Here is a 14250-nt window from a genome sequence, read left to right as displayed (position 1 = left end):
CACCAACAGTGCAGGAGGGTTCCCTTTTCTCCACACGCCCTCCAGCATTTGTTATTTGTGGACTTATTAATGATGACCATTCTGACTGGTATGAGGTGGTATCTCATGGTAATTTTGATTTGCGTTCCTCTAATAATCAGGGATGTTGAGCATTTTTTTATGTGCTTGTTGGCCATCTGTACATCTTCCTTGGAGAAGTGTCTATTCGGGTCTTTTGCCCATTTTTCCATTGGGTGGTTGGCTTTTGTGCTGTTGAGTTGTATAAGTTGCTTGTATATCCTAGAGATTAAGCCCTTGTCCATTGCATCATTTGAAACTATTTTCTCCCATTCTGTAAGTTGTCTTTTTGTTTTCTTTTTGGTTTCCTTTGCTGTGCAAAAGCTTGTCAGTTTGATTAGGTCCCACTGCTCTATTTTTTTATTTCTGTTGCTTTGGGAGACTGACCTGAGAAAATATTTGTAAGGTAGATGTCAGAGAATGTTTTGCCTAGGTGCTCTTCCAGGAATTTGATGGTATCTTGTCTTATATGTAAGTCTTTAAGCCATTTTCAGTTTATTTTTGTGCATTTTGTGAGGGTGTGTTCCAGTTTCATTGCTTTGCATGCAGCTGTCCAGTTTTCCCAGTAATGCTTGCTGAAAAGACTGTCTTTTTCCCATTTTATGCTCTTGCATCCTTTGTCAAAGATTAATTGACTATAGATGTCAGGGTTTATTTCTGGGTTCTCTATTCTGTTCCATTGGTCTGTCTGTCTGTTTTAATACCAGTACCACACTGTTTTGATGACTGTGGCTTTGTAATATTGCTTGAGGTCTGGGAGAATTATGCCTCCTGCTTGGTTTTTTTTCCTCAGGATTGTTTTGGCAATTCTGGGTGTTTTGTGGTTCCATATAAACTTTTGGATTGTTTGTTCTAGTCCTGTGAAAAATGTCCTGGGTAATTTGAGAGGGATTGCATTGAATCTGTAGATTTCTTTGGGTAGTATGGCCATTTTCACAATATTAATTTTTCCAATCCAGGAACATGGAATATCTTTCCATTTCTTTACATCTTCTTTAATTTCCTTGATTAATGTTTTATAGTTCTTGGCATATAAATCCTTTACCTCCTTGGTCAGGTGTATTCCCAGGTATTTGATTTTTTGGGGTACAATTTTACAAGGTAGTTTGACTGGAGCTTTTGAAGGAAGAAGAAACCCCAGATTTTAGGTTCCATAAGAGCCTGTGCTCCTGCTGGGAAGAAGGGGAGAGGACACAAAAGCAAAGCAAGAATTCCTGTCATGACTCAGCAGAAATGAACCTGACTAGTTTCCAAGAGGATAAGGGTTCAATCCCCAGCCTTGCTCAGTGGGTCAAGGATCTAGCATTGCTGTGAACTGTGGTGTAGGCTGGCAGCTGCAGCTCCGATTTGATCCCTAGCCTAGGAACTTACATATGCCCTGGGAGAGGCCCTAAAGAAAAAAAAAAAAAAAAGAAGAAGCAAAGCAGCCTGGACACAATAAAAGGTGATACCACAATTCTAGGATTTGACCTATTTAGCTTGAAAAGAACAGAGACAAATAAACATGACTGTGCCCAGAAGTAATTTTGCCCGAGAATGTGACTGCAAGAAGCTCTGCTTTGCCAGGTCTTTTAAGTCTCTCAAAACACAGCTCATTTTTAAAAGGATCTTAATTCCCAAGAGATTTGTGGAGGTCTTCCCAAGTCATATAGTGCCTGATTTATAGCTAGCCCTGGGTTACATAGCACCTATTCCCTCTTCCAAGGGTGCTCACAACTCTTCCTCAGCTTAAACAAGAACCTGTGATGGGTGCTTCTACCCAGTTCCAGGGTCTCCTCATACCACTTCTCCCTTGCTTTCTCTGTCACTGTCCATCTCGTGTTTAGCTTTTTCTCTATAATGCCTTTTTCTCTTTTCCTCCTGCTTACCTTTTTTCCTTAGTGATTTTAGGAAAAAACCTCTCTCCTTTTTTCCCCTCTCTTCATTCTATTTGTAAACATTGAATGACCTGTGTTGAATTTAGAATAGTGAAAATTGGGGGAGTTCCTGCTGTGGCACAGTGGGTTAAGGATCCAGTGTTGTCATTGCAGCAGCTTGGGCTGCTGCTGCTACTGCAGCACCATTACTTCCACATGCTGCAGGGGTGGCCAAAGGGGGAAAAAAAAAAAGTGAAAAAACATATCAAGTTAAGGAATAAGTCTGATAGCAAGGGGATAAAGAAGGTTAATTCAAGCAGCCTGGCAGTGTAAAAAGAAAGAGCAGCAACCCAGGCCATTAAATTTGCAACTCTTGAGTGAACATATTTTCCAGATATGTTTTAAAATTTCTAGTGCCTTATTTTCCCAATATTCTGATCTTTGAAACCCTCTAGTGGCCATATCAGGAATTGTGTTTTGGGTGAAATGAATAAAATGCTTTTAATTTTCAAATTCATTTAAAATATAAAGATACCATACTATAAAATATGCAAAACCTTAGAAGTGTGTTTTACTGACTTTCACTTTAACATAGCAAAATAAAGCACATGAATTTGCCTCTCTATTTTCTCAGGATCTCAGAGAAGAGACAGTAAAGTGGTACAAGTAATAAATCCATGGCAACACTGGAAAGAAGGCAGTGGTCTAGAACTATCTAAAGACTCTAGAAAACAGAAAGTAGATAGGCAAATGTAATTCTCCCACATAGCCAGATTAGAATAAATACTGGCTGGAATTTCTGCTGTGGCATAGTAGGTTAAGAATCTGATTTCAGTGGCCCGAGTCACTGTGGAGGTACGGTTTGATCCCTAGCCCATCGAAGTGGGTTAAAGGATCCAGTGTTGCTGCAGCTGTGATGTAGGTTGCAGCTGCAGCTAGGATTCAATCCCTGTCCTGGGAACTTCCATGTGCTGCCAGTAAGGCCATTAAAAAAAAAAAAGAAAGAAAAAAGAAATATTGGCAACCACAGTAATATTTTCCATCTCTACATCAATACATGTTGAATGCTTGTTTTATGACTTTTTTTTTTTTTTGCCGAGGCGCTATATAGACTGTTTGGGTCCTTTCAAAATTCATATGTTGAACCTAGTTCCCAATGTGATGGTGTTTGGAAGTGAGGCATCTGGGAAGTGATTAGGTCATGAGAGCAGAGGGCTCATAAATGGGACTAGTGTCAAAAAGCATCCCCAGGAGTTTCCACTGTGGCTCAGCCATAACGAACCCAACTAGTATCCATGAGGATGCAGGTTCGATCCCTGGCCTCACTCAGTGGGTTGAGGATTCAGTGTTGCTGTGAGCTGTGGCATAGATTGCAGACAGGGCTCAGATTCCACATTGCTGTGATTGTGGTATAGGCCAGCAGCTGCGGCTCCAATTTGACCCCTAGCATGAGAACCTCCATGTGCCACGTTTGCAGCCCTAAAAAGCACAAAATAAGTACATAAGTAAATTAAAAATAAATAAATAATAAAGGTGGCCCAGAGAGCTCCATCACCTCTTCCACCACTTGAGGACAGTGAGACAGAACAAGGAAGTGAACTTTCACCAGATATCAGATCTACTCGTACCTTGGTCTTAGACCTCTCAGCTTCCAGTTTGTCAGAAATACATTTTTCTTATTAATAAGTAACCCAGTCTATGGTATCTTGTTACAACAGCCCCAGTATTAAAGGCGCCTGGCCACGAGTAGCAGGTTTTGAATCTTCAATTGTCTTTCACTCCATTTCACGAACCAATCTTAACTTCTTATTTCTAAATGATATACTGAATTTCCTTTATAACTTGTACTTTAACACTTGAAGAACTGATCCATGAAGCTTTTAAAAAAAGTGCGAAGGTTACTCCTCCTAACCATGGTGTGATTTTACCATCTTGAGTGCTGAGGGGAACCCAGAGAAGAGGGCTTATTTCAGAATTCCTCCTTCCTTCCAGAAATAAAACACTTAATTTTGACAAGATAGGAAGAACAAGGCTGTCAAAGTTATTTGTCATTTTACTATTTATAAATTCTTACCAGTTTGCCCTGCTCTGCACATTAATGTATTTACACAGCTGGGTGAATCAAGAACTGCTTTGAAATCACACTTAAATAAAATTTTTAATATTCCTAGCTGTCCCTTCTAGTATCTAACTCAAAGAAATATATTGCAAAAACGACCACCAGTTAAAATGAGCATTCACAGAACTAATGTAATTTCTCAAAAACACCCAACTTAATCCCAGAATACAGATAAACATCTATACTTCATTGTTTTTGTTTGTTTTGGCTGCATCTGCAGTAAGTGCAAGTTCCTGAGTCAGGGACTGAACCCATGCCACAGTTGTGACCTGTGCCACAGCTGGGGCAACAGTGGATCCTTACCCCACTGTGCCACACCGGAACTCCCACTTTACTGTTAGTTTTTAAAAAACTTCCCTCATTTTATTAGAATGAAGTTCAGAAAATCACAAGTACATGAAAAATCAGTACAGAAAAATCACATGAACTTGGTGGACCACTGTATTTTTATTTTTCAGCATGTGTATATGTATGTTTAAAAGAACTTTATAAGTTAAATGTACATAAGTGTGAGCTGGTTAAATTATCCTACTTCCACACCATGTAGTAATTATAAAGTTACATGTACAAATATAAAAAGGGCAATGTACTGAGATGATTTCCAAAATATGTTAAGGGGAAAGAGGCATACAGAACAGTGTGTATTTGCTTTTTTTTAAAAAGTAAGTATATGTATACTTGAATATATATATGAATGTATCTTTGGAAAGATACATAAACTGGTAATTGCCACATCTAGAACAGAGCTTTTCATTGTATGCTTTTTTATATATATTTGAATTTTAAAAAATTCTGTGCATGTACTTGCTACTTAGAAAAAAATTTTTTAGGGAGTTCCCGTTGTGGCACAGTGGTTAACGAATCTGACTAGGAACCATGAGATTGCGGGTTCGATCCCTGGCCTTGCTTAGTGGGTTAAGGATCTGGCGTTGCTGTGAGCTGTGGTGTAGGTTGCAGATGCGGCTCGGATCCTGAGTTGCTGTGGCTCTGGCGTAGTCTGGTGGCTACAGCTCCAATTCTACCCCTAGCCTGGGAACCTCCATATGCCGCAGGAGCGGCCCTAGAAAAGGCAAAAAGACAAATAAATAAATAAATAAATAAATAAAATAAAATAAACAATCAACAAATATGGAAAAGTACATAACCCATTACTAATAAAAAGTAACAAAACCATAAAGTATCATTTCCCCTCTCTCAATCTGGCAAAAATTCAAAAGTCTTATAGATCTGATAAGAATACAGAAAACTTTCACAAGAGTATAAACATTTAGAAAAGGCAATTTGGCAGTACCCATAAGAATTGAAGTGTGGGAGTTCCCGTCGTGGCGCAGTGGTTAACGAATCCGACTAGGAACCATGAGGTTGCAGGTTCGATCCCTGCCCTTGCTCAGTGGGTTAACGATCCGGCGTTGCCGTGAGCTGTGGTGTAGGTCACAGACGCGGCTCGGATCCTGCGTTGCTGTGGCTCTGGCGTAGGCTGGCAGCTACAGCTCCGATTCGACCCCTAGCCTGGGAACCTCCATATGCCACGGGAGCAGCCCAAGAAATGGCAAAAAGACAAAAAAAAAAAAAAAAAGAATTGAAGTGTGGGAGTTCCCACTATGGCTCAGAGATATCAAACCCAACTAGTATTCGTGAGGATGTGGGTTCAATCCCTGGCCTCACTCAGTGGGTTAAGGATCTGGCATTGCCGTGAGCTGTGGTGTAGGCTGCAGACAGAGCTCAGATCCTGAGTTACTGTGACTGTGGCATAGGCTCGCAGCTGCAGCTCTGATTAGACCCCTGGCCTCGGAATCTCCATATGCTGCAGGTGTGGCCCCAAAAGAAAGAAAGAAAGAAAAAAACAAAAAACAAAAAAAACTGAAGTGTGTACAGTCCAGCAATCATACTTTAGAATCTATTGTGCAATTACACTAAACGAAGTACATAAGGATATATTACCTAAGGATAGAGAAGAATGATATAGTGACCTGGAAGCATAGGCTCTGACATCAGACTGCCTGGGTTCAAACCCTACATCCTGGGAGTTCCCATTGTGGTTCAGTAGGTTAAGAACCCAACTAGTATCCATAAGGAAGGGGGTTTGATTCCTGGCCTCACTCAGTGGGTTAAGGGTCTGGCTCACAGCTGCAGCTCTGATTTCACCCCTAGCCTGGAAACTTCCATATGCTGCAGTTGTGGCCCTGAAAAGAAAAAAAAAAAGGAAATCCCACATCCTACCTTTGTGATACTGGCAAATTTCTTAATTCTATAGCCTGAGGGTCATATATATTACTAAATTATATATTATAGAAATATCATAGGTACCCATTAATAATAAAAACAATCATAAGTGAATCAATTAGTATGCAAAGTAGGAATCAAACTCATTTTGTTTATGTATTAGGTAATAGGCCAGGATAAAAGATGGAATCTCAACTTACTGGGCATTTACAAGAGAACACAGCAGATTTTCCAAATCTACTTGTCAATATTTCTTTACAAAAAAAACCAGAGGCATTTTTTGCAGCCATTTAGCTTCCTCTTATGCTGCCTCAATTTGGAACACACTTTGATGTGTTTCCAAAGTGCAAATGAATTCCACTCAATAGCCATAACACTGAATCCTTACCTTAGATACTAGTGATGTATCAAAGTCATAAAATTGAACTGGAAGAAAACAATTTCCTATTCTGAAGCCTAGCCTTAATTGGTTATGATTTTTTTTTTGTCTTTTTAGGGCCACACCCATGGCATATGGAAGTTAACAGGCTAGGGGACAAATTGGAGTTGCAGCTGCTGGTTTATGCCACAGCCACAGCAACACCAGATCTGAGCCACAACTATGACTTACACACATTTGTAGCTTGCAGCAACGCCATATCCTTAACCCACTGAGTGGTTACTTTTAAATTGTACAAAACAATTAAATATATTTATTATATAATTAAACATTACAAATAAGACTAAAGTTCCTTTTGATCACTGCTCACCCTAATACTGATGTCATCAGTTTAGTTTGCACTCTTACCAAACCTTTTTTCTGTAAGTTTACATACTTAAATGTAACTATAAAAAATATAGTATTGTTTTGAAAATATTCTGTATTATTTTCTTTGGCAACATATATAAGCATGTTCTGGCATAAATTATATCTCTATTTCTTTTCTAAGAGAATTCCTTTTTTTCAGGTATAAAAGTTAGGTTTTGTTTCTTTTTCCTTCTCCTTCCTGGGAAACTTGAAACCCATGAAAGCCCCTTGGTGTCTACTGAAGTGGCTCCCCTCAAGCTCTTAAATTTTTTTTCTTTTTTTTGCTTTCTAGGGCCACACCCACGATATATGGAAGTTCCCAGGCGAGGGGTCGAATTGGAGCTGCAGCTCTCAGCCTGTGCTACAGTCACAGCAACACCAGATCTGAGCTACGTCTGTGACCTACACCACAGCTCACAGCAAAGCCAGATCCTTAACCCACTGAGTAAGTCTAGGACTAGAACCCGCAACTTCATGGTTCCTAGTCGGATTCGTTTCCACTGCACCACAACGGGAAGTTTATAATGTTCTTCACAGACATTTATGGTAAATGCCAAATACATTTCTGAGATGATTAAGAAAAAGGGGTTTTTATGAATCCAGGATTTACAGATTTTTCCTTTATAAAACACAGGAGTGTATTTAAAATTTCATTTTCAACGCATCACCCTATACTCTTTTTTCTATTATTTTACTCTTACTCCCACAGTACGATATATTTAAGATAAAAGTCAAACAAACTATGTAGTCAAAGAACACCTCAGTGATTTTTATACTGATATGCGTTCAGAAATGAAACATTTCCTTGGAAAAATTAAATGGATTAAATGATTATAGAAATGAACACAATTCTAAAAATTTAGTAAAAGTGTTCTAATTTTGGTAGGAACAGTCACCTTGGAGCAATAAAAAGCATCCAACTAAAACAAAAAGTTCAATGATACTACCTCTGAGATAAACATTTTAAAAATGATTAACAATTACATGTACATAAGTGTGTGTGTCCACACTCACTCTACACACAAAACATTTAAAATACCACTCAAATTTTAATGCATTGGCTCTTTAACAAATTTTATTAGTAGCTTTGGAGCATCAGTAAACTCAGTTATCTGTGCATATATCTCGAAGTATTTCTAGATTCTTTCCCTTTTTTTTTTTTTCTTTTTGGTCTTTTTAGGGCTGCACCTGTGGCATATGGAGGTTCCCAGGCTAGGGGTCCAATTCAAGTTGTAGCCACCGGCCTACACCAGAGCTCACAGCAACGCTGGATCCTTAACCCACTGAGCAAGGACAGAAATCAAACCCAAGGCCTCATGGATACTAGTCGGGTTTCTTAACCTCTGAGACACAAAGGGAACTTAAATATTAATATTTAAAACTTAGCTTAAATATTAGCTCTGGAAAATGAAAACCTGTACCAAATGCAAATGAAGCAAAAGTAACTTCAAATATAAATCTGATAAAAAAAATTAACTGAATTTCAACTCTAAAACCAAATATAAATTAGTTTTGATGGCTGAGTATCTTGGAGTATCAGGGTATCTTTTATTCATCATATGAGTGAACAATCAAAGCAATCAAGACTCAACTATAGCAAAATAAATATAGTTTGTATTTGGAAAATATTTACCTCATCATTAAATAATCATGTTTATTATTTGAAATATCAAAACAAAGTGTTTTACTATTTTCTATTATTAAAGTCTATATTTTCTTTAGAATTGATCAGAAAATCTTTACTTCAAATACTACAAATAATCTAAACAATTTAATATATTTAGTACAACCTGATTTTAAGGCTTTTCTTTAATGTTTTACAATATACTGTTTTAGAATCAAGAAAGCCCTATTATACATTCAGAGGAAAAATTTCCCAGACTTGCCTTGTAAATTAATAAAGGATCTGTTAATTAAGAAACTTACAACAAAGTCAACAATGATTATATTTAAAATGTCTTTATTCATTTATATGTTAAAGACTGTCCCCTACTAAAAAGCAATGACACTGGTCTTTCAATCTGTCGAGCTTAGCTTAAAAAAAAATGTTTCTTTTCTATATCATGTGTTGACATGATATAGGATGCAGGATGTAAAAGCCAATTTAACAGACCATTATTAATAATTTCACATATATGCAGAATCTTGGATTAATGGTTAAAATTATAAGTGAATATTAAATGTGAGCACATGGATATTGCATGTACACCAATGAGCTTAACAGAAAGTGTGATTTTGTATTGATTTCTGGTAACTAACTTGCTTCCTATGAATCTTTAAATACCCAGTTCCAAATCTTCCAGCTCCTGGAGAAGGGCTTTTTCTTTCTGAATTTTCTCCAACTAGAAAAGTATAAAACAATAAAGTTATTAAATAGGAAATGAGATAAAATAATTATCAGATCTATAGCCATAAAGCAAAAGAGAAAAAATTTAGAGAAAGAATATTTCTGAGACCTTACCAGATCTACTGGTAAACACAGATTTAAAAATATAGATTAGAGGAGTTCTAGCTGTGGCACAGTGGGTTAAGAATCCAACTGTAGCAGCTCAGGGTTCGATCCCTGGCCTGGTGCAGTGGCTTAAAGGATGTGGCGCTGCCACAGCTGCAGCTTGCATTCAATCCTCGGCCTGGGAACATCCATATGCCACAGTGTGGCCATAAAAAAGAATAACAATAAAATAAATAAAAATACAAATAGAAGCAAGTTTTGTTTGGTATGAATCAAGGGGCAAAACCCAGAGCTGTCTTCCTGCATCTCTTCAGATCTAATACATTTTCCATTCCATACTCGGGCTTCAAAGTGTTGAGGAAAGGAGGAAGGAAAGGGGCAAGCAGGAGAGTGCAACCTGAGATACAGGAAAAGAAGAGAGTCTTATATTTGTCTAATATATTAAACTGGCTTTATTTTGAGCAGCAGGTGCATTAGTTCACCTCACAGGAAATAGGGACTTCCTCATTCACCATGATCCAGGCCATGTCTTCTGCTAGAGTTAACATTTAAAAAAAAAAAAAAAAATGGGGGGAGTTCCCATCATGGTGCAGCAGAAACGAATCTGACTATGAACCATGAGGTTGCGGGTTTGATCCCTGACCCCTAGCCTGGGAACCTCCATATGCCACAGTGCGGCACTGAAAAAGACAAAAAAAAAAAAAAAAAGGGGGGAGTTTCCATCTTTGCTCAGCGGAAATGAAACTGACTAGTATCCATGAGGATGTAGATTCGATCCCTGGCATCACTCAGTGAGTTAAGGATCTGGCATTGCTGTGAGCTGTGGTGTAGGCCGGCAGCTGCAGCTCCAATTTAACCCCTAGCCTAGGAACTTCCAAATGTCACAGGTGCGGGCCTTAAAAAAACAAACAAAAAAAGGAATAAAATTTTTAAAAAAATGGCATACGGTTTTCAAAAGAAGTTTTAAAATCTGCATGCATACGGTTTTCAAAAGAAGTTTTAAAATCTGCATGTATACGGTTTTCAAAAGAAGTTTTAAAATCTGCATGCTCTTTTACCCAAACAACTGTTTACAAGAAAAAGGGGAAGGGTGGTAGTGTCCATAAACCCGAATGAAAAATGCATAAAAGGAGTTCTCATTATGGCTCAGTAGGTTACGAACCTGACTAGGTTATGGATTTGATCCCTGTCCTCACTCAGTGGGTTAAAGACCCAGCATAGGTTGCAGATAAGACTTGGATCTGGCCCACTGCTGTTATCTTGGTGTAGGCGGGCAGCTACAGCTCTGATTCAACTCCTAGGCTGGGAACTTCCATATGCTGCAGGTGTGGCCCTAAAAAGAAAAAAAAGAAAAAGAAAAAGAAAAATGCAGAACAGACCTGATTTTTTTCTAGCTGTTTTCCAGTTGCTGCTTGTTCTTTCAGTTGTTCGATTGCTTTCAGTTTCTGCAAATATCAAATATGAGTCAAAAGAAAGGAAGAGTAAGTTAATTTTAGAATATAAATTTTCTTATTAACAGTTCAAGTGAAACCTGAGTAAGGACAATCAATTTGATCTTACATTTGTATCAAGAGTACACTGCTAGGAGTTCCTGTTGTGGCTCAGTGGTTAACGAATCCAACTAGGAACCATGAGGTTGCGGGTTCGATCCCTGGCCTTGCTCAGTGGGTTAGGGATCCGGCGTTGCCGTGAGCTGTGGTGTGGGTTGCAGACGCAGCTCGGATCCCGCGTTGCTGTGGCTCTGCTGTAGGCCGGTGGCCACAGCTCCGATTCGACCCCTAGTCTGGGAACCTCCATATACCGAGGAAGTGGCCCAAGAAATGGCAAAAAGACAAAAAAAAAGACAAAAAGAAAAGAGAATTTGACAAAATTTTTTCCAGATTTTTTTTTCTTTTTGTCTCTTTTTTGTTGTTGTTGTTGTTGCTATTTCTTGGGCCACTCCCGTGGCATATGGAGGTTCCCAGGCCAGGGGTCGAATTGGAGCTGCAGCCACTGGCCTACGCCAGAGCCACAGCAACGCGGGATCCGAGCCGCGTCTGCAACCTACACCACAGCTCACGGCAACGCCGGATCGTCAACCCACTGAGCAAGGGCAGGGACCGAACCCGCAACCTCATGGTTCCTAGTCGGATTCGTTAACCACTGCGCCACGACGGGAACTCCCAGATTTTAATTAATACTGTCACATATGTACATCTATGTGTGTGTGTGTATATATATATATACATGTACATTATGTAAATTATCACCAATTTCACCATTTATTTCAGCAAATCATTGTACCTGAATGATGTCTTTGACTTTAAGAGAAATTTCATAATCGTAGCCTGGGAAGGGCTCTAGAAACCTGATTTTGGAGTTCCCATTGTGGCTCAATGGAAACGAATCTAACTAGTATTCATGAGGATGCGGGTTCAATCCCTGGCCTCATTCAGTGGGTTAAGGATCTGGTGTTGCCATGAGCTGTGCAGGCTGAGTGCTACGGCTCCGATTCGACCCCTAGCCTGGGAACTTCCATGTGCTGTGAGGGAGGCCCTAGAATGCAAAAAAAAAAAAAAAAAAAAAAAGAAGAAAAAGATTTTACCTCTGAGATCACCATCATAAACTGGTTGGAAATTGACAAGATAATAAACTTTTCACCTTTCTTCTCTTTCTTATTTATTATTCTTATTATTTTCATTTTTGGCTGTTCTGCGGCACATGGAGCTCCTGGGCCAGGCATCAGATCTGAGCCAAAGTTGTGACCTAAGCCTCAGCTTCGGCAACGCTGGATCTTTAACCTACCGTGCCAGGCTGGGGACTGAACCTACATCCCAGAGCTCTTAAGATGCCACCTATCCCATTGTGCCACAGCAGGGGCTCATATTATTATTATTATTATTACTATTATTAGGCTACACTCTTGGAATGCATTCGTTCCTGGGCAAGGGACAGAACCCAAGCCACTGCAATAACAATGCTGGATCCTTAACCTGCTGAGCCACCAGGGAACTTTATTTTTTTCTTTGCTTTTTTTTTTTTTTGCTATTTCTTTGGGCCACTGCCACGGCATATGGAGGTTCCCAGGCTAGGGGTCGAATTGGAGCTGTAGCCGCCGGCCTACACCAGAGCCACAGCAACGCGGGATCCAAGCTGCATCTGCAACATACACCACAGCTCACGGCAACGCCGGATCCTTTAACCCACTGAGCAAGGCCAGGGACCGAACCCGCAACCTCATGGTTCCTAGTCGGATTCGTTAACCACTGCGCCACGACGGGAACTCCAACTTTTCTTTCTTTAAACTGAGGTAAATACCCATTCCTACTTGTCTTACAAGTATCTAATGAAATAGTGAGTATAAACATGTTCAGCAGGAGTTCCTGTTGTGACTCAACAGTTAACAAACACGACTAGGATCCATGAGGATGTAGGTTCTGGCATTGCCATGAACTGTGGCATAGGTTTCAGATGTGGCTCAGATCTGGTGTGGCTGTGTCTGTGGCTGTGGTTGCATGCATCTGGCAGCTGTAACTCTGATTTAACCCCTAGCCTGGGAAATTTCACGTGCACCCCTAAAAAGACCAAAAAAAAAAAAAGTGTTCGGCATATTTCTGTACAAAGGTACGTTATTTATTACTCTAAAAATCAATAATAAAACGACTAATATCCTTTAGACATCTGTGAATAGAACTCAAATAAGTGCTATCCCTAAGTTATAGTATTTCATAGCAGTGACAAAGGGACAATTAGATCTGCTACAAAGCTGTCAGATGACTGTCTTTAGGCATCTAAACATTATTTTCTCCAATTAGATCCCTAGCCTGGGAACCTCCATATGCCTCTGGTGTGGCCCTAAAAAGACAAAAGACAAAACAAACAAACAAACACTATTTTCTTGGAGTTCCTGTCATGGCTCAGCAGGTTAAGAACTCGACTAGTATCCACGAGGATACAGGTTCAATCCCTGGCCTCACTCAGTGGCTTAAGAATCCAGCATTGCCCTGAGCTGTGGTGTAGGTTGCAGACACGGCTCCGCTCTGGTGTTGCCATGGCTATGGTGCAGGCCAACAGCTGCAGCTCCGATTCAACCCCTAGCCTGGGAACTTCCAAATGCCACAGGTGCAGCCCTGAAAAAAAGAAAAAAAATTTTTTTAAATAAACATTATTTATATAATTCTCATGTATTTCTTTTTCTTTTTCCTTTTTTTTTTAAAGGGCTGCACTTGTGGCATATGGAGGTTCCCATGCTAGGGGTCAAATCAGAGCTGTAGCCTCTGGCCTATGCCACAGCCACATCAACATCATATCCAAGCTGTGTCTGTGACCTACACCACAGCTCACAGCAATGCTGGATCTTTAACCCACTGAGCGGGGCCAGGGATGGAACCTATGTCCTCATGGATGCTAGTCAGATCTGTTTCCGCTGAACCACAACGGGAACTCCAAATTCTCACGTATTTCTTTCAATAAACACATCTGCTTTTCATTTAAGCCTCCCACCTTCTTTAGGTTCTTGATTTTTTTGTCTATCTCAGGGTCTCCAGAAGTTGAATGAGAGACAGTATTTCGTGGTGTGTTCTGTGGGGCAGGAGAAGGTGCCATATCTGGACTCTTGTCACTTCTCGCTTCCTGTAGGAAATATTTTTCAAAAATTCAACTTTCTAAAATGAAATCATTAAGATATTTCAATCAAGAGTCTTGGTATAAAAAATTCAGAAACCAAACTATAATTTTATCTTTTATACATTTTATATAAAGAAAGGATCTGAATTAA

At 39.5% G+C, this 14250-nt stretch overlaps 1 protein-coding gene across 1 annotated transcript in view; it reads right to left on the bottom strand.

The window, feature by feature from the left end:
• Positions 1-8985: 8985 nt before the first annotated feature.
• Positions 8986-14250, bottom strand: part of EIF2A (eukaryotic translation initiation factor 2A) — a 41732-nt gene continuing 36467 nt past the window's right edge. The window contains exons 12-14 of the mRNA XM_047784627.1: positions 13977-14105; positions 10874-10939; positions 8986-9384 (exon numbers count right to left, since the gene is read on the bottom strand). Coding sequence (XP_047640583.1) covers positions 9319-9384; positions 10874-10939; positions 13977-14105 — 261 coding nt within the window. The 3' untranslated portion in view covers positions 8986-9318. The remainder of the gene's footprint in view (positions 9385-10873; positions 10940-13976; positions 14106-14250) is intronic.

The sequence above is a fragment of the Phacochoerus africanus genome, chromosome 1 (genome assembly GCF_016906955.1).
Source record: "Phacochoerus africanus isolate WHEZ1 chromosome 1, ROS_Pafr_v1, whole genome shotgun sequence".
Taxonomy (NCBI): Eukaryota; Metazoa; Chordata; class Mammalia; order Artiodactyla; family Suidae; genus Phacochoerus; species Phacochoerus africanus.
The sequence above is the reverse complement of the archived record's forward strand: the minus strand, read 5'-3'. Positions and strand labels throughout refer to the sequence as shown.